Source organism: Podarcis raffonei, chromosome 17 (assembly GCF_027172205.1).
Source record: "Podarcis raffonei isolate rPodRaf1 chromosome 17, rPodRaf1.pri, whole genome shotgun sequence".
NCBI lineage: Eukaryota > Metazoa > Chordata > Lepidosauria > Squamata > Lacertidae > Podarcis > Podarcis raffonei.
In genome coordinates, this window is record NC_070618.1 from 22106829 (window position 1) to 22128612 (window position 21784).

General features: G+C 42.2%; 1 protein-coding gene across 1 annotated transcript in view; it reads right to left on the bottom strand.

The window, feature by feature from the left end:
* The window catches only part of SLC1A1 (solute carrier family 1 member 1), a 45617-nt gene that overhangs the window by 15617 nt on the left and 8216 nt on the right, over positions 1-21784 (bottom strand). Inside the window, exons 2-3 of the mRNA XM_053371133.1 lie at positions 9963-10103; positions 476-568 (exon numbers count right to left, since the gene is read on the bottom strand). Coding sequence (XP_053227108.1) covers positions 476-568; positions 9963-10103 — 234 coding nt within the window. The remainder of the gene's footprint in view (positions 1-475; positions 569-9962; positions 10104-21784) is intronic.

The window sequence follows — 21784 nt, forward strand, 5'->3', positions numbered from 1 at the left end:
ATTGCAGCTGCTTTGCTCCTGCCTGGTCCTTGTTTGCTCAGTAATAATAATAATAATAATAATAATAATAATGTATTATTTATACCCCACCCATCTGGCTGGGTTTCCCTAGCCACTCTGGACAGCTTCCAGCAAAATATTAAAATACAAGAATTCATCAAATATTAAAAGCTTCCCTAAACAGTACAGGTAACAGTACAGGTACAGGTAATCCCATGGTTAAGCATTATAATTGTTGTTAAGACAATCCTGTATGCCTATGAAATCACATATCTGGAATGTAGCATGGAGGGGAAAATACATCCTATTTCATGAGAATGACTCTGGATATAACAGTTTATTCAAACATGCTCTTTCTAAAAAATCTGGGTGAGGTGAAAAATGACTGTTTACTTCCGATGTGCATTTAAAATAAAAACAAAACGTCATTGTACAATGCAAATAAATTTAAGGATTATAAAGATTCTAGGATTACCTAGGATTACGGCTAAAGCTGTAGTGAAGAAGTAGTAAACAACTGCCCGCAAGCCAATCTTTCCAGAAATGCCGGAGTCCAAAGCAGCAACACCTGGGGATATTTGGAAAATAATGAGATTCTAGTTTATAAACATTTGTAAATAAATGCAGTTCATGTCTAGATCAGAAGAATCTTTATTTGCATCAGTCACTAGCCATAGCAACAAAATAAAATAAAATGTGCTGAAGACAGAGGTGAAAACTTAACTATACAAAATACATTTTGGAGGTTTACATCAATAGTAAAATAATGGATCTTATTCTAATTGCCCCTGCTAGAAACCTTGCAGGTTTTTTGCTGCCACCTGATCATCTTGATCTGCTAGAAGAAAGGGCACAGTAGCAAGGGTTGAGTGACCTGGTATGGACAACATCACTCCTCAAATCTTTTTATAAGGAGTGCAAGCCAGAAGCACATGAGCCACCGACTCAATACTGCCATCTCCACATGGCCAGTTCATGTCTACATTTCTGATATTTGCTTTACCTATTCTCCTTGCACTGTGGTGACTTCCAATTAAGCTTTTCCACTTGCAGAAAAAGCTTTTGATACACACGAAGGGCCGTACGTAGTTCAATGGCAAAACAGTCATTTCACATGCGGAGGGTCCCAATCCCGGGCATCTCAAGGTACGACTGGGAATGTGCCCTGCCTGAAGCCCTGGGGAGATGCTGACCGCCAAGGGAGACAATAGTGAGCTAAATGCACTAATCATGGTTTGATTTGGTATAAGATGACTTCCTGTGTTGTTCATATGAAATGCCTACTAACATAGTAGAGTTAAGGGAACCTCCAAGACCGTGTGGAAGGGGCGCAGGGGGTTGCAGAAGGAAGGGGAAATTGGTTGAAACCACTTGTTAGTAGACACTTCTGTTCGATCAACCAGAATGGCAGCATTACCCTCTGTTTACAACAGCTGTCAAGCAGATCCCTGGAATCTCACAAGCATGGCAACAAGGTGTTGGTTCTCATCTGTTGCCCCACCTTCAGATTGGTTAATCAAAGATATACCGTATTTACTCGAGTCTAATGTGCCATCAAATCTAATGCACACCTCAATTTTCAGAACCTGGAAACCAAAAAATGTATTTGCTGGCAGATGTAAATGTGCCATTAAATCTAATGCACACCTTAATTTTTGCAACATAATTTGGCTAAAAAAGGTGAGCATTAGATTCAAGTATATATGGTATTACCCTGAACATACAGGTCTCATTGGGTCATTGTGGCTGATAGTCAGCATCCTATCCTGATAATGTATCTGTTTGTGCCATTTTATTGTTGGCCACCCTTTTAACTTGCATAGGAAAATCTAACTGCTTTTAAAAGTGCCCCAGTGGCATGAGAAATTTATTTCATGAGATGGATGTTAGCCTGTCTTTTTATCTAATAAAATAAACTAATCAGTTTTAGAAATAAGACATCATTTCAGAATTTCAGACAGGAACATAGTACAGTGATACCTCTGGTTATGAACTTAATTCATTCCGGAGGTCCGTTCTTAACCTGAAACCATTCTTAACCTGAGGTACCACTTTAGCTAATGGGGCCTCCAGCTGCTGCCGCGCCGCCAGCATGCGAGTTCTGTTCTCATCCTGAGGTAAAGTTCTTAACCGGAGGTACTACTTCTGGGTTAGTGGAGTCTGTAACCCGAAGTGTTTGTAACCCGAGGTGTTTGTAAGCCGAGGTACCATTGTACAATGATGGCTAGGAGGCTTTGCCTCTGAAACGTATTGGTTAAAAATACAGTGGTACCTCGGGTTACAAATGCTTCAGGTTACAGACGTTTCAGGTTACAGACTCCGCTAACCCAGAAATAGTACCTTGGGTTAAGAACTTTGCTTCAGGATGAGAGCAGAAATTGTGCAGCAGCGGCGTGGCGGCAGCGGGAGGCCCCATTAGCTAAAGTCATGCTTCAAGTTAAGAACAGTTTCAGGTTAAGAACAGACCTCTGGAACGTATTAAGTTCTTAACCCGAGGTACCGCTGTAAAAATAAAAAATCACCAGGAAGACATAGCACTGGTTCATCAATGGCTATTTCCGCTCTGCTCCGCCCCGCTCCAAGAGATGGGAAGAGACTGTAACTTAAATTCTTTCATAACAAACAACAGGATTATTTCCACTAGAATTCTCAGAACTTCTGACAAGAAACAACATCTCTTATGGGCAGGGTCCGAATTTGTGGCTGTGTATACAACATGCATTTAAAGCACCCACCAAGGAATCCTGGGAACTGTAGTTTGCTAAGGGTGCTGGGTATTATACATACATGTAAAACTACAGTTCCCATGATTCTTACAAGATGGGATAATGAGCTTTAAATGGTGGCCTGTGCAGTCCTCAGAATGAACTTTCAGTCTTTAAGAAAAAAATATATTTCTGAGGTTAATATTTCACTGGAACAGAGAGGAGAAACCTGTGGTCCTCCAGCTATTTTTGGATTCCAGCTACCATCAGAGTTAAGTCGGCACAGACAATGTTAAGAAAAGATGGAAGTTGTAGTTTAATAACGTCTGGCAAGTTACAAGTTCCCCATCCCTGAAGTACCAGCATCCATAAACAAGTTTGCAAGAACCCAATCTGAATCAGGACAACTAAGGAACTCTATGGGCAATGAATGTGAAGGAAGCGCTGTTGCATATAGGGGGAAACAGCTGGGGATAAACCATGCTTTCTTGACATGGAAAGGTTCAACTATACTGGTTACAGAGTCCACAGCGATAGCAGCAAGGAAATTGTAGCAGCACAAGATCTAGGCAATAGGTCAATATCGACGGAAAAGTAAGGGGAGTGGTAACATACAGAGAAACCTTATTTGGGGAGTTTCTAATCTACAACCATACATTCCAGAAATATATGAATAATTGGTGCATTAATCATTTTGTGCTTTATGGGCAATTAGGTTAAAAAAACCAACCCCTCACTTTCTACTTGTCATTTTTTTTTAAAAAAATACAACATTGCAAATTATATACCCCTCACAATGAAAAAAATACAAATCAGAAATGGAACATGAAAGCTCATGAGGTTTGTTTGTTGGTAACGCATGCCTGTTTTCAGGGAACTATATTACATGTGGATCTGAAGATTGGAGCTATAGCTTTCAAGTTACTGGGCAAGGACAGAAGTGAAGGACAGAAAAAATACCACAAAGGAAGAGAGTGCAGCAATCGCAAAAGAAATGAAATTAAAAGAAAGAGACAATAAGGAGCAACATAAGAACCCTTTTAAAGGGTCAGCATTCTCATAAAATCCTCCATCATTTCCATGAAGAAGGATTTGTGAATCACAGACTTATATTATGCTCAAAGAGACACTTATTGTTTTCAAAAAAACAAAACCTCCCTCTTCCACTTAATAATAATTCTGTTAAGAAATGTTCTTGGAACAGAAGTCAAGAAGGAAGTACTTCTGTCTATTTGTTAATGCTAAGAAATTTCATTGCTCAGCAACACAGATAAAGCTTCTTAAAAAACATACAAAATCAAGCAAACCTTGGGACAGTGTTCAAATTTCACAAGGTTTTCCAGATAGGGAAAAGCTGCAACAAGCTCAATTTAATAAGCAAGGTCTGCATTACATACCAATCACATACATTCATAGTTAAGATCTTTTGCTAAAAAAATTCCCATCATTTCAGTGGTTTTCAGAGAAATAAGACTCTGAAGACCTATTCCTATGGACAAATAACCAAAGGACAGAGGATCGATCTGTTTCCTAGCTCCATTGCAAGGAGATCTTATCACTTGATCATGTTGGCACTAGGCACTCTGGCAGAGAAGCTGTGTTTGAATTGCTGGGCCAGTGCATTCCTCACAGCCCTTCTTCTATGCAAATATGCAGTTACAGTAGGAGCTCTTCTACCTCCAGCCTTCAGTGTCCTGGCTGGCTTGGTCCTACATCCCCTTAACTATAAACCTTAAATGACCAAATTCAAAGAAAGGGGGTAAAACTCCCAAAAATTCTGAAGTATTATAATCCTAGCTAGACCTAGGTGAAGCAAAGTACAGTAATAAAGAATTGAGGACTCAATTCTTTATTACTGCGCTTTGCTTCACTTATAATACTTCAGAATTTTTGGGAGTTTTACCCCCTTTCTTTGAATTTGGTCCTTTAAGGTTTATGATTTCTCTATTTCCTTCTGAGGAAACTAAATAGTTGAGTGAAACGAGGTTTGTAGCCAGCATCCCATTAAGGCTTTGTTCAATTCTAGGATTAAGGCTTTGTTCAATTCTAGGTTTTTCTAATTTTTTCCTTAAATTTTTTCCTTAAACTTTTTGATTTTTGTTATTTAGTTTAATTCTATAAGATAATATTTCTAGTTGAATACTTCTCATTTCTGGGATTTTCACGGTGTTTCATTTGTTTTGTGTAGTATAGTGTGTTAATGGCTTATCCTGCACTGTTGCCAGAATTGTGATCATGTCCCAGTACAAAGCTGTAGAGCTCAGTTCTATATTCTTTATGGGGCGGTGCCTCGGCACGTTGACTTCTACCACCAGGTGTCAGCATTCCAGTGTTTTAAAGGTAAAGGGACCCCTGACCATTAGGTTCAGTCGCAGACGACTCTGGGGTTGCGGTGCTCATCTCTTTTTACTGGCATGACTAAGCTGCTTCTGACGAACCAGAGCAGCGCACAGAAACGCCGTTTACCTTCCCGCCGCAGCGGTACCTATTTATCTACTTGCACTTTGACGTGCTTTCGAACTGCTAGGTTGGCAGGAGCAGGGACTGAGCAATGGGAGCTCACCCTGTTGTGGGGATTCGAACCGCCCAAGAGCAAGCCCAAGAGGCTCTGTGGTTTAACCCAAAATGCCACCCATGTCCCTTCAGTGTTTTAAAGGTCCCACTAAATTACTAAGATGGAGACCCAGAACCAGATTTCAATTGAGCAATGCTTGTATTCTGAATGATGTTGCGAGATAATAAGATAAGTGTGCCTCTGCACATGTACAGAGTTCATTCTCTGCACAGAGTGACCAGCGTTAGTCCCTCAAAACACCTGATATTAAGGAGAAGATCAAAGGGTGTGCCTTTCAGGCAGGCTTGAACTCAAAGCAGTTCTCTTTCAGAAATTAGCCACTGACGAAATCTGAAAGTCATCACTGAGTGTGAATCAGCAATACTCCTCCCTTTCTCAGAGCTTCTAGCAAGGCCCGAACAAGTCACCTAGCTATTAGAGGGAAACTGACAGAATCTATTTCTTCCTCCATTCCATTTAGCCCACACAATAAATTGGTCATTAAAGAGGATCAGCAAAAAAGCCTGGCCTGTTTTAACTGCCTGTGCCAACACTGCTCTATTTGATGATCAAACCATAAATCCTCTCTCTACAGAGATTGATTTCATACTGCATACTTGGCCAGTTCCCGAGGCAGACAATAGGTGCTTGTTGTGCTTGCACGAGATATAGACTGCGGAGACAAAATACATGACCTCAAGCACACATGCCACGCTATTGAAGAGTGTGGTTACTACTTAACCAAGCGCGATCAAACATTAAAATGAGCTCTGCTGGAAGAGCACGTGCATTAAGAACTGATTCACACAACCACTTCGGTGTACAGTTCGGCAAAGCAGGTTGCTACGTAAAATGTGGTTGTGCTTTGTGAACGTGTCACCAGAATGATTTGGATGATCTGGAATTCAAAAGCCGCATGCACACAAACTAGGTTGCACATGATGTGTAACTGATCAACTCACATAACCTAATATGAGGGGAAAATTCTAGTTTGCCTACATTACAGAACAAACACATTACCATCTCTTTGAAAACTGCATCACAACCAGCTTGCAAATTTCAGACTAAGACAATCATTGTCTTCCCAGAAGATTGTGAGGATTTACACATGTCTTCTATGAAACACGACCCATTTCCTCCTTTAACTCTCATCTGATGACTGTCAGAACAAGAGGGAATCTTGACTTACAGAAGGATTTGTGAGGGCATCTGGCTTGATAGTAGTGCATATGAAAGGATCTAGAGGTCTTAGTGGACCACAAGCTTAATATGAGTAAACAGTGTGATGCAGCACCAAAAAAAGAAAAGAAAAGCTAATGCAATTCTAGAGACTGCATCAAGAGAAGTCTAGTGTCCAGATCAAGGGCCACCAAAACTATAAAACTAAAGGAATGACCACCGGATGTGGAGCACACTTCCATCCGCAGACAAGCCACAGCTGTCTGAACATCATGCCCTCTATCTAACCTTTGGCTTTCTCAGTGGTGTGCCGTGCTCTGTCTGTGACCTTTGTCTCCTTCGTTATACATTGTTCAAGGGGGAAATGACGCGGTGGAAACAGGTGCCTAAATAACTTTGTACCACCCCACAATCGCATGATTGGAAGATGTGTAAAGGGCACAGTCCAAAATGTATCTGATTGGTTTTGCATATTGTGCTAATAAAAAGAGCCTCGGCAGAGCTAGCTGGCAGCTTGCTTATGCACAGCTCATCTGCATTACCAACTCCTGCCTCATGTCCTTCACTTCACCCAACTCTACAGTTTTGTGATTCTATGATTGTTAAGTTCTGAATTTGAGGGATGAGGGTGGCGCTTTTGTCTAAACCACCGAGCCTCTTGGGCTTGCCGATCAGAAGGTTGGCGGTTCGAATCTGCACGACGGGATGAGCTCCTGTTGCTCTGTCCCAGCTCCTGCCAACCTAGCAGTTTGAAAGCATGCCAGTGCAAGTAGATAAATAGGTACAGCTGTGGCAGGAAGGTAAATGGTGTTTCCGTGCGCTCTGGCACTCGTCAGTGCACCAGTAGCGGTTTAGTCATGCTGGCCACATGACCAAGAATGCTGTCTGCGGACAAACGCCGGCTCCCTCAGCCTGAAAGCGAGATGAGCGCCGCAACCTCATAGTCACCTTTGATTGGACTTAACCGTCCAGGGGTCCTTTTACCTTTCAGCTGTCCTAATTAGCTTGAAAAGACGAGCATTCCATTTAGCACCAGTCTTTGTCCTGCTTGGCAAACAATGCCCTTCATCACAGTCATTTCCTTCCACTTCACACCAATGATCAGAACACTTTTCTTCCTTTCCTTGTGACATTTTTAATAATTCAGAATATGCAAACTTCTGCCTATTTACACATCCCTACTAAGACGTCTCAAATATCTCACACCGCAAAGCCACAGCTACTTTCTTGCAGAGGTATCTAGCAGGGTGCCCTGCAGATGTTGCCGGACTGGACAACTGGAAATGGATACAAAACTAGTCGGTTCCAACATCAAATTTGTAAGTAACATTATCAGATGATTATCTGTAAGAAGCACACTTATTCATGTATACAGCTCTTCACGTAAGCAAAAATTAACATGTCGGCAATTTCCAGCTTCTTAATTTCCCCACCTGAAGCCTAAATAGTAGACCAGAAGTGTACATTACTGAGTTGTCATATTTTAAAATATTTACAAGTATCCATTTTTTTAAAAAAAAAACATTCAAGCAAAACTTGGGATTTCTGTGAATAAAACATTTAAATCATGTTAAGTGCACCTTTATTAGGTACCTCCCCCATAAAAAAAGTTTAAACACTTTTGGATGTTCACTTCATGTATAATTAATATGGCATACATTTTTGTTTTTGCTTTCTGAGCATGTAATCCGATGGTCCCTGGGAAGGAGTGTTGGGCCCATAGGATATATTGGATATCCCCTTCCAGCTTCAGAGAGTGAGATCCAGTACAGTCATACCTTGGAAATCGAATGGAATCCGTTCCGGAAGTCCATTCAACTTCCAAAACGTTCGGAAACCAAAGCGCGGCTTCTGATTGGCTGCAGGAAGCTCCTGCAGCCAATCGGAAGCCGTGGAAGCCCTGTTGGACGCTCAGCTTCCAAAAATGGTTCGCAAACCGGGTTTTGTCACTTCCGGGTTTGCAGCGTTTGGGAGCCAAAACGTTTGAGAACTAAGCTGTTCAAAAACCAAGGTATGACTGTATTAGGTTTCCTCTAATCTAATGCAGGCCTAATGCAGAACTTCAGCGTCATTAGGGACAAAAAGGGGACATGCCAGGGTACAGTTTGGGGTGTGTGCTTGTCATCACAAGGCGCTAGCATTTAGGATATGCTGTCTTGTGCCTTAACAGGATGGTTCTTTAAGCTTACTGGATGATTTACTTTCAATTTATGCCTTCTGACTAAAGGTAAAGGGACCCCTGACCATTAGGTCCTGTCGTGGCCAACTCTGGGGTTGTGGCGCTCATCTCACTTTATTGGCTGAGGGAGCTGGCGTACAGCTTCCGGGTCATGTGGCCAGCATGATGAAGCTGCTTCTGGCGAACCAGAGCAGCGCACAGAAATGCCGTTTACCTTCCCGCTGGAATGGTACCTATTTATCTATTTGCACTTTGACTTGCTTTCGTACTGCTAGGTTGGCAGGAGCAGCAACCAAGCAACGGGAGCCTACCCCGTCATGGGGATTTGAGCCGCCGACCTTGTGATTGGCAAGTCCTGGCTCTGTGGTTTAACCCACAGCGCCACCTGCATCCCGGAGCTCTAAAATGTATTCACTTCTCAAAGGTTTGTTGTTACTCTGAAACAGCACAATACATCTGATTTCCACTTGGAAGGAACAACACTCCCAGCTCTTCCTTCCGGAAGCAAAACCAGAGTTTTGCTTGGTACATACAATATAACAGCACTGGTGGCCAGGTGTGTCTCCTCTGGAGGGTATTTTATAACTGGGGAGCCATGTCTGACAAGGTCCTCCCTCTGACCACCCCAACTTAGGCAAGGAGTTTGCGTGAAGGAGGATCTCATAAGATGATTTTAGAGGATGAGAAAATTGATAGGGGATTAGGTACTCTTCCCCTCACCCCCGGAAATCCAATTTGGGAGGTTATCAGAGCATGGTTAGGCTATCCCTGTTGAGAACTCGTTGCAGTTGGTGAAGCAGCTGCATGTAACTGGCAAAAGACAAGAGCCCTCAGGAGAAACCCTGAGCTGAGAACCTGCTCTACAGTTGTGTAAATTTCAAAGTTTGAGCTTCCTAAAACCTGTTAAGGAACAATAATCTAGATAGGAGGTGAAGGAAATGCTTTGATATTACAGGGAACCAGGCAGAGAACCTTCTCGGTGGTGGCACCCTGTGGAACAGCCTCCCATCAGATGTCAATGAGATAAACAACTATCTGACTTTTAGAAGACATCTGAAGGCAACCCTGTTTAGGGAAGTTTTTAATGATTGGTGTTTTATTGTGTTTTTAATATTCTGTTGGGAGCCGCCCAGGGTGGTTGGGGAAACCCAGCCAGATGGGCGGGGGATAAATAATAAATAATAAATAATTATTACATTATATTCTTAAAATAGCATCAGTGTAAGACTTGAGAAATGTTACATTTGAAAGTCGTGGAAGTAAAGTTTTAAATGCTTAATGTTATTTTTTAACCAAACAGATTTTATTTACAGAAATAAGAATATATATATATATTTGGTCTTACCTGTTATCATACTTGATATAATTAATGGCAATATGATTAGCTTCAGCATCCTCATCAGAACTTCTCCCGGAAAGGCAAAGTAAAATTTATCCAGATTGGAGAGATTTCCATATTCCCTAACGGCGACACCCAATCCAATGCCTAAGAGGTAAGAGTGAAATACAAAACCAGATTTAGTATTTGGGAGGGGGGAGGAGGAATGAAATCATGTTTAGAATATAATTTTAATCAGCATAAAGCAAGTTATGACAGTGCTGGAATTGTTTGTTCTTCACAAGTACAGTGGTACCTCGGGTTACAAACGCTTCGGGTTACAAACTCCGCTAACCCGGTAGTACCTCTCGGGTTGAGAACTTTGCCTCAGGATGAGAATGGAAATCGTGTGGTGGCAGTGCAGCGGCAGCAGGAGGCCCCATTAACTAAAGTGATACCTCAGGTTAAGAACGGTTTCGGGTTAAGAACGGACCTCCAGAACGAATTAAGTTCATAACCCGAGGTACCACTGTATGTTATTCAAAGATGGCAGAAGGTTCCTTCAGGTGTACGGGCCTGTGAGGCAACTCAACCATAGGAGCATTCTACCTGTTGCTGTTCTCACTGACTCATGCCTCACCTTGGAGCATGCTCAAAAGTTACACCTAGCCACCAATCACATGGTTTAAAACCACCAGCGTCTCCTGAAGCTGCCCCATTGTTCAAAGCCATCAAATATGTTTTCTGCTTGTGTCTATGCAACATAAAGTTTGTAAATGGAGCAGTCTGCTTATATACACAAAAATATAAAGAAAAGGAAATGAGTTGGGCTTCAGTTCTCTATGCTTTTGTTCTGGAGAGACATTTTCTCAAGAATGTTTCAGCCCAAACGTGAAGCTTTCAGATGAAGCCATCTGTCATCTGCCTTGGATAAAGAAAGACATATTCTTTCTTTCAGCGCTCTTTCCTCATTGACATGCTAAATTTATTTTGTTTTAATGAAGTACGTTGTGCTACATGATGAAAAGGAAGCAACACAAAGCGTCTCAGTTGTTTAAGGAAGCGGTCTAGTGGGTGGTGACATTCTGTGCGATTTATCTTCCTCAGTATCACAGCAGGACTAAACTGAATCCTCTCCTTACATTCCCAGACTATCATACTTTACTCAGAATGTCTGGTCTGCACATAGTAAATTTCAAATTATTATTTTTGTATTTGTACATATAGCTAAAGGAAACAAATGTATATGAATACATGTTGGATGGTAGTTTCATAATAAACCTTTTGGAATAGCTGGCCATATGTTAACCAGGTTTTCTACGTACAAATTCATTCCTAAAGTTGAGTCACCCTGTTTTATAAGCACTTGCAGTCAGTCCAGAGAAAGGAAAGCAACGTCAAAAATATAACTGAAAACACTAAATGATACCTTGAGTGAAAATAACTTTCACACAAGGAGTTTCTCTTCATATTCTAGAGTGGATTTTGTTTTCTGATTATTGCTCTTAGCATAGTTATAGACACATTATCTCATACATGGCATAGCATGGTAGTTTTCAAACATTCTACCTTGTGAAAACACTTTTAAACAAATTATTTACATTGCTCAGTTTCATTTATGGTACACTGTTCTGGTCTTTAGGATTTTTAAAAACTGAAAATCATTGTTTTTGAATAATTTTTATGTAAACTTCTTAGACCTTTTTATTACATTTGGTTTTGTGGGGTATAGACCTGATCTCTTGGGAGTATAGGCTTGGTTTAAATGGAGACTGTGATGTGCAGCAGATGCAAAGCTCTCCTGTAGCTGGAAGAAGAAGACAACTTTGGATTTGATATTCCGCTTTATCACTACCCGAAGGAGTCAAAGCGGCTAACATTCTCCTTTCCCTTCCTCCCCCACAAAAAACACTCTGTGAGGTGAGTGGGGCTGAGAGACTTCAGAGAAGTGTGACTAGCCCAAGGTCACCCAGCAGCTGCATGTGGAGGAGCGGGGAATCAAACCCAGTTCACCAGATTACGAGTCTACTGCTCTTAACCACTACACCACACTGGAGATGGGATATTTAAGCTCCTTTAAATCTGTAGTGAAGACACCCCAGGCAGGGGTGGAGGAAGGGGTGTGGGTTGGTCCACTCCAGGTGTCACCACTGAGGGGGAGGACAAAATGTCGGGCGGCACTCACTGCGGGGCCTGCAGCGCGCCCGAGCCACACGTCTCTTCTGGGAGTGACGCTGTGACTTGGGCAGCGCAGGTTCCACGCTGCCCAAATTGTCCACCCGCTGCATCCCTCCCAGCTGTGGGGCGGTTGAGTGGGTGGAGGCAGGCAGATTCCGGAGGCCCCGCGGTGCACCCCACCCCTATGGGAGGCTGGCCCAGCCCCTGGGTGTGCCGCCCCAGGAGCCCAAGCGGCTTCCTCCACCGCTGACTCCAGGGAATACAGCTGCCAGTAAACAACTAACCCGTTAGCCCAGAAGTCGCAAGAACTGTCAGCATTTTCATTCTCTCCAGTTGCTGGATGTGTTATTGTTACATCACATGTCTGTGTTTACATTCCGTGCTTGGGAAGTGTGGGAAATGGAAGCCAGTTCTATCTTTTCTGTTGGATTGTACTTTTGTACTTTCTCTCTCTCTCTTGGAGAAGATGTGAGAGGACACCATGGTTGCTTTGTCCTGTAAAGGTAAAGGGACCCCTGACCATTAGGTCCAGTTGTGACCGACTCTAGCTTTGCGGTGCTCATCTCGCTTTATTGGCCGAGGGAGCCAGCGTACAGCTTCCGGGTCATGTGGCCAGCATGACTAAGCTGCTTCTGGCGAACCAGAGCAGCGCATGGAAACGCCATTTACCTTCCTGCCAGAGTGGTACCTATTTATCTACTTGTACTTTGACGTGCTTTCGAACTGCTAGGGTGGCAGGAGCTGGGACAGAGTAACGGGAGCTCACCCCGTCATGGGGATTCGAACCACCAACCTTCTGATTGGCAAGTCCTAGGCTCTGTAGTTTAACCCACAGTGCCACCCGCGTCCCTGCTTTGTCCTGTATATATCACTTAATAAATTACTTAGATGTCACACCTCATAGACTGAGCTTCCTGCTTTACTCTGCTGTTTGAGTGTGCATGTATCTTTGGATACATGTCACTGCTGTGCACCGGGACTGCAGAGTTATGAGCATCCTGGGTTGCGCTCCAGAGGAAGATGCCCGGGGAAGTCTGTCTCAGTGAGGGGGCTGTGTGATGCCCTTCCCTGTGTGTTCCGACAATGGTTATGGGCCCAGAGATCCAGAGATGGTTGTGTGCCTATTGGAGGACTGTCTCATTGATTGATGAGGTACGTGGCTCTGAGTTCAGCGAGCGCTAATTGCTGGGAGTCGCAGCAAGCCGCTTGCAAGATTTATTGCTGCTTTGAAATTTCCTGGCTACTTGTGGTAGGTTGGAAGGCTGGTGAATGAAACTTACATTGGAGGGATTTCCCCCCTTCGTTTTATTATTCAATTATTATTATTATTATTATTATTATTATTATTATTATTATTATTATTATTATTATTATTATTGCCTGCAGCATACTATGGTCAAAAGTGACTCTCTTTTGATGGTTGATGGTAATGGTTGATGATATTACCCACTATTAATATCATCAACCATTTGGGGGGCCGCTAGGGGCGCATTGGAAGATGGCGGACAATACTATCTCTCCGGCTCACACAAGGTAATTAAGGGAGTATGCAGCCTCCCTTGTTGCCCCAAGGGAATGGGGAACACTGCCTTGCCTGCTGTGCCCATAAATCACCCCCGGATTCGAAAGAAGGGGGGTGAGGGCACTTGGCACAAAGCCCTTGTGTGGGCTCCGGCTCTCCTGGACGCTGTCTCTGATCGCGCACTGGCTGCAGCAATTTGAAATAAACAATTAGAAAGAAGCAAATGCACATATTTCAAGTGAAGAATGGGAGTGTGGACTGCTAATTGAAGAGACCTCTGTGAAAGTAGAGCGACGGGTTCGGACTCAACAGGAAATATATCATGAAGAAGATACATCAAAGGTTCGGTATGCCGGCAGCGGGACTGGATGGGGGGGGGACTTTTTTCTTTTCTTCTATGTGATTAACCAATAACCCCTCCCCCAAAAAGAATGGTTGCATAACTGACGTAAGCAGGATGATTAAAAACTGTGTGGAAATGAATTATTAACCAAAAGTATGCCTTATGGAGATCGAGAAAAGAACAAGGGCTTTTGGAATGGCGCAGCAATAAAAACAGAGTCGCCATGTTGGCAGGTTCTGTCAAAAGATTGACGACCGGGAGGAGGAAGCTATGGATTTGTTTTCATACTGGATTCCTGGCGAACCTCCTCAGAGGACTGAGAAAGGGAGACACAGACCTGTGAAGATTAATGACGGTAAGAGTGTTTTTCTTTATGGAAGTGATGATATACGGAAGCTCTCTGAATATGACTCTTGGACGAACGGAAAAAACCCACACAGGATTACAATTTGTTCCAACCCGCTTGTGGAGACTATCAGAGGTCACAAAGAGAAAGGAAAAATATATGAAAATAACAAGAAGAGATGTGGAAAACAACAAGAAAGGGTGGGATAGAATTGTGAACATTATTTGGACAGATTTGTGGACATTAAAGCAGCAGCAAGAAGATGATTGGATCCCCTTCGGAACTTGAAATATGGGTACCCCCAACAAAAATTTAAAATTCGGCTTTGTAATCTGGAATTTATGTGATTTGATTTGATTGGTCGGTTAATAAAAAATATTTTTTAAAAATATCATCAACCATTTAAAATGTTCTGGGCATTGCACAGCATATGAAATTATTAGGACTTTACTATGGAATCCCATGATTTCTGTCCCTGTATCTGTAAATTTGTCTCTAAAGCAAGGCAGTCCTTCTGTGCTTTACACCCCAGTCATCTCTGTTTTTCAGCACACTGACACCATGTGCCTGTGATTCTTGAGCTGGAGGCGGCTTCCCTGTGCTGTGTTTTCTCTGTCATAATGGTTCTTATGGCGACCATCAGATTTATAAATGTATGGAGGGAGCCCATCTGGGAATTATGGCGTTAAGGGCTTCCTGTTCTGGCAAATTACTGCTCTTGACCAGTAATGAATATATATTACCCATAGATGTACAAATAAAATTAGAGATCAGTTTGTTTGTGAATTAAATCCTCACAATTCCAGATGGGAATTTGTTTTGTTAAATCTAAAACCTTTCTATACCAGATTCTTTTCAAAAAAATAAATAAATCCTGCACCTGCACTGCTATTGACTCATCCATTTTCAAATGCCATTACAGCCATTTGGGGGGCTTTTTCTATATTAGCAGTTTATAGCAAAACAAATGCACAACTGTCAAGACATCTTGCAAAGAAGCACTGGCGTTTCAGGGATGTTGCATCTTCCAAGTACCACTGTAGGGCTGTTGCTATTCAGAATACTCTGTGGAGTGTGGTTGCTCGAATGATATAGAAACTCACTGGATAATGCCTGTTGAAAGGTTCATACATGCCTCCACAAATGTGTAAGGGCAGTGCCGGATTTACGTATAAGCTAAACAAGTTTTAACTTAGGGCTCCACTCTCTTGGGGGCCCCAAAAAACTTAAAGGAAAAAAACCTGGATGTACATTTCCAAAATATAAGATAAAAAACAAATAAAATAAAACCTACATACAGCAACAGTGTTTTGTGTTGTATAGGCTCCTATGATGTAAGCAATGGGCCCCCGCCTGCTAGCCTGCTCCCTAAAATATCACCAGTTTGCTCATTTCTATAGATAGGGTGCCTACATTCTGCATGGACTTTGCATTCTGCATGGACTTTTCAGCAATTACTTTGATAAAATACATATTTTGTTATGTGCAAATGGCTTTAGATACCTATTAGGCCCATAAATTACCATATTGCATATACTCAACACAAAAAACAACCATTTGCTGGAGACAAAGGACAGCTGGACATATAAAGGGTCCCATTACCTTCAGTAGCTTAAAGGTAAAGGGACTGCTGACCGCTAAGTCCAGTTGCGGATGACTCTGGGGTTGCCCTCATCATGCTTTACTGTCCGAGCGAGCCGGCGTTTGTCCGCAGACAGCTTCCGGGTCATGTGGCCAGCATGACTAAGCCGCTTCTGGTGAACCAGAGCAGTGCATGGAAACACCATTTACCTTTCCGCCGGAGCGGTACCTATTTATCTACTTGCACTTTGACGTGCTTTCGAACTGCTAGGTTGGCAGGAGCAGGGACTGAACAACGGGAGCTCACCCCGTCGTGGGGATTCGAACTGCCAACCTAACTGCAAGTTAGGTAGGTTCCACTTTAAATGCAAACTGAATTGAATTCCTTCCCTGCCTCTACTTATGACTCTACCACTGATGAGTGTAGTAGTTCTTCCAACACCTGCACCAGGTCATGAACATAATGCAATTGGTCAGTCTGCCAAGAGAGGGCTCACATGGAAATAGAATTTGCAATGGAGTTGCAATTTCTTGGTTTCATCCAGTGTGAAATCTTCACATTAGTGCCGTACTTAATGTCAAGACCAGGCATAGGCAAACTCGGCCCTCCAGATGTTTTGGGACTACAACTCCCATCATCCCTAGCTAATAGGACCAGTGGTCAGGGTGATGGGAATTGTAGTCCCAAAACATCTGGAGGGCTGAGTCAAGACTAATGGAAGTTTGGAGCTGCCAGAGTAGATGTTTACTTCCTTTCTTCTCTTCCACTGACCAACACTGCTAGCTTGGTTCAGTCATTGTAGACAAAAGCTTTGCCCTGACTCTTAACGGGGAAACATTCTGTCAAGGCAAAGAAGAAGCTGAATCACAGTTATACAGTTCACAGTAGTTTAGGCTTCCTCAACCTCAGCCCTCCAGATGTTTTGAGACTACAGTTCCCATCATCCCTGACCACTGGTCCTGCTAGCTAGGGATCATGAGAGTTGTAGGCCTAAAACATCTGGAGGGCCGAGGCTGAGGAAGCCTGCAGTAGATTATGTATATTAGTTGTATACAGTTCAGCTACTGCACTACTGCTTACTCAAAGCTTGGTTGCAAAAGTTTTGAAAGGTTCCACAGAAGCATTCTTTTCTTTTTTCTTTTTTACTTAATAATTTAATTATTTTTAAGATCCTCAAGCAAATGAAGTCCCAAAACATCAAATAGCATTTGATTGAACTGAGGAAGGATGGAATTGTATTTTGTAATTTACCTTGAAAAAAGTGTGATTACACTTTCAGCTATGAAAAGGTTTCTAATTGAAATGTTGTTGTCATATATTTCCCCCCACCCAAAAAAATAAATAAATTAAAATTGCACACAAGGGCATGTCCTTGTACCAAAAAAGCAATTTAACTGGTTTCTTTGAAGTATGACACACTTTATCATCCCAAATACCAAAAATACACTAAGCATAGCAGTTATCCTTAACAATGTTCCGAAGTACTGAAGTATAGCAGTACATATTGATCTTAATATAATGCTATATGGAAAAGCTATTTTCATACCCAGGCTATTCTTCAATAACCCATACCCACAATTTTGGCCTTTAATTGCCCAATTCTTTGCTAAATTGAGACAATTTTATGATGTCCATACATTTCAATTCTAATAGATCTTCGTGCTTCCTTCAAAAGATCTATTAGAATTCAAATGTATGGACATAAAAATGTTTATATACATTAAAATTTGATGCTATGAGTTTCTGGAAAATTTACCAACATGTTTTTTTTTAAATAATGTTATCTTTTCACAACCATTACTTATCTAAAGTAGATTTCTTTAGGAAAACATAAAACTAAAATGACTTCCATGTGAAATATATAGCTGCTTTAGAAACAAAGTAACTTGCAAACAAACAGTGAAGAAACAACAAGTTTGCCAGTAGATTCTATTTGTATGTATTATTTTAAATCATGGTCAGTGGAGAAGGATTAAAATCTCTAAATTTCTCCCTGCAGGAAAGCAGTGGGGGAGATCAAAATATGAGCATTGCATGTGTGAATTTGCCTTCTGGATCAAATCATGAATGTACAAAACTCAGAAAAGTAACTGAACTGTAGCCAAGATCTAAATAATTATGAAACTCATTCCAACATCCCAAGGTGTACCCCCACACACAACGAACGGCAACCTCCAAGGTCACCTGATAAGATTCTGAAGGAGTATGTCCTATGGCACAGGGATGAGTTGTTCAAAGTAAAATGAACAAGAATTTACAAAGGATGTATTCAAACCCCTCGTGCTCAGATCCTGAGCCACATATGCAGAGTCCAATGGATGACTTGCTTTGTCAAATGATATAAAAATTACTCCAGAGACACTCCTCTCCCCCGCAAAAGAGTAAAGGACCCCTGGACAGTTAAGTCCAGTTGAATTCTCCCCACAACAGGTGTCCTAAAGTCAGTGCCGGATTTACATATAAGCTAAACAAGCTATAGTTTAGGGCCCTACTCTCTTGGGGGCCCCCCAAAAAAATAAAGGGAAAAAACCCTGGATGTACATTTCCAAAACATAAGATAAAAAACAAATAAAATAAAACCTACATACAGCAACAGTAGTTTGTGTTGTGTAGGCTCCTGTGATGTAAATAATGGGCCCTGCCTGCTAGCCTGCTCCCTAAAATATCACTTCTTCTTAATTGTATTTCCGTTCAACAATTACTTTGAGAAAATACGTATTTTGTTATGTGCAAATGGCTTTAGATACATATTAGGTCCATAAATTACCATACAGCATATATTCAACACATTTGGTGTAAACCACAGAGCCTAGGTCTTGCCAATCGGAAGGTCAACGGTTCGAATCCCCGCGACGGGGTGAGCTCCCGTTGCTCTGTCCCTGCTCCTGCCAATGTAGCAGTTCGAAAGCACGTCAAAGTGCAAGTAGATAAATAGGTATCACTCTGGCGGGAAGGTAAACGGCGTTTCCGTGCACTGCTCTGGTTTCGCCAGAAGCGGCTTAGTCATGCTGGCCACATGACCCGGAAGCTGTACACCAGCTCCCTCGGCCAATAAAGCGAGATGAGCGACGCAACCCCAGAGTTGTTCACGACTGGACAACTGTCAGGGGTCCTTTACCTTTACTTTTAAAATATGTATACACAGTCCAGATGCATGCTCCTTTGCCCTTCTAGATTAGTTCTGAGAATACGCGAAACTAGAGCCTAGACACATTCAAAAGTAGTTCCATATTTCTAAGAAAGTGTACACTGAACTGTAAGGCTCATCTTTTGCTATTTCTGATGGTTAAAGGAGCAATTCTAACTATGGGAAGCCAGCTTAATGACCCTGTCTTAATTTAAGTCAGCCAAAGGTAAGTCAGAGGGACACGGGTGGCACTGTGGGTTAAACCACAGAGCCCAGGACTTGCCAATCAGAAGGTTGGCGGTTCGAATCCCCGCGATGGGGTGAGCTACTGTTCTTCGGTCCCAGCTCCTGCCAACCTAGCAGTTCGAAAGCACGTCAAAGTGCAAGTAGATAAATAGGTACCACTCCGGCGGGAAGGTAAACGGTGTTTCCGTGTGCTGCTCTGGTTCACCAGAAGCGGCTTAGACATGCCGGCCACATGAACCGGAAGCTGTACACCGGCTCCCTTGGCCAATAAAGCGAGATGAGCGCCGCAACCCCAGAGTCGGCCACGACTGGACCTAATGGACAGGGGTCCCTTTACCTTTAAGGTAAGCCAGATCCAAACCCCATTCGGGAGCAAGGCTACTGCCAACCGAGAGAGCCCAACCCCGTTTTGAGGGAAGCCTTAAAATACAGTGGTACCTTGGGTTACATACGATTCAGGTTACATAGGCTTCAGGTTACAGACTCCGCTAACCCAGAAATAGTACTTCGGGTTAAGAACTTTGCTTCAGGATGAGAACAGAAATCGTGCTCCGGCGGTGCGGTGGCAGCAGGAGGCTCCATTAGCTAAAGTGGTACCTCAGGTTAAGAACAGTTTCAGGTTAAGAATGGACCTCCGGGGAGAAAGCCAGCTTGGTCTTTATGAATTACTTCATTTAAAACTTTTTTAAGTCTATTTGCCAAAATGTCTGCAAATATTTTGTAATCCACATTTAGGAGTGAGATGGGACGGTAGTTTTTAAGCTGAGTCTTTTCAGATTCTGACTTAGGTATCAATGTGATGAAGGCTTCTTTCCACGTTTCTGGTGCCCTCTTCCCATCCATAATCTGGTTACATACCTCCAACAAAGGTTGTATCAAATAGTCCTTCAGAACCTTGTAATATTTGGAGGTAAGTCCATCCGGGCCTGGAGATTTGCCTAGTTGCATATTCTGAATGGCACCTTCAATTTCCTGTGTGGTTATTATAGAGTTCAAGATTGATCTTTTATCTTGAGTTATTTTTGATAGTCCATTTATCTTTAAAAATTGATCTATCTCTGATTCTTTCTGGGGCCCCTGTGCATACAGTTCTTTGAAGTATCTGTGGAAGCACCTCCTAATTTCTTCTGGTTTCTGTACGGTCCTTCCATCAATCTCTAGATTTGTTATCGTGTTTAGCTTTTGTCTTTTTTTCAGCTGCCAAGCTAGCAGCTTTCCACATTTATTTGCTGATTCAAAAGATCTTTGCTTCATCTGTTTTATTTTCCATTCAATCTCCTGATTGATCAATTTTGAGTATTCTGCTTGGTGGAATTTAATTTCTCTCAGCACCTCCTTGGACTTTGGTTTGGTTCTCAGTTTTTTTTCTCCTTGGTGTATTTTCTCCAATATTTTGTCCTTCTTTCCGTTCCAGAGTTTTTTCTTGATTGAATTCTGTTGTATCAGAAACCCTCTCATAACAGCTTTACTTGCGTCCCAGATCGTTCTTTTTTCAACTGTAGTATTCAGATTTATCTCAAAATAGTCCTTTAATGTTTTTTGGGCCTTTTTCACAATCTCTTGATCTCTTAGTAGTGTGTCATTCATTCTCCATCTGAAGGAACCGGGTTGAGTTAATCTAAGTTCTATTTTCAAGGCGTTGTGGTCGGAGCATGTTTTTGGGCAGATTTCCACCTTTTTAGTCTTGGGTGCCAGCCCCCTGGAGGTCCAGATTTGGTCGATCCTTGACCAAGACAGGTGGGCCTCAGAGAAAAAAGTTCCTTCTTTACCTAGGGGGTTCTTTGTCCTCCATATGTCGATCAAATCCAGATTGTCAGTCAGTTCGAAAAAAGTTTTGGGCAGTCTGCCATCAGATGTTAAGTTTTGGTTGTAAGACTTATCCATATGTGTAGACACCACTCCATTCATGTCTCCCATCATTATGATGTTAGCATAGTCCAGATAGTCCAGCAACGTCTCATGCAGCTTCTTGAAAAATTCTGATTTCCCGTCATTTGGGGCATAAATTCCTAATATCAATATTTTTTCTCCTTGGGTTTGAATTTCAATTGCCAAAATTCTTCCTTGTTCATCCTTAAATAGAAATTTGGGTATCAGGCTCTCCTTAGCATAGATCACCACTCCTCTTTTCTTTACTTTGTCAGACGAAATAAATTCTTGGCCTAATCTTTTATTTACCAAAACCTTCCTGTGGAGCCTGGTCACATGGGTTTCTTGTAGGCAAATAATGTCCAATTGTTCTTTCTTCAATATGTAAAATAACCTCCTTCTTTTCTCCGGGGAATTTCCGCCATTTATATTCCAACTGAGTAGCCGCAGAGACATCCTGAACTATTCTGCTACACCTAGAGCGGTGTATCTTCTTTCTCCTCTGGTTCCGAAGGTGCAGGTATTGCTCCACCTGGGTTGGGTATAGGCCAATTAGCTGCTGCTTCTTTTTGGAGATCTTCTCCGTGGTCGTGCTGGAACTTTTGTAAGTCCTCTGGTGATCTTATTTTAACCTTC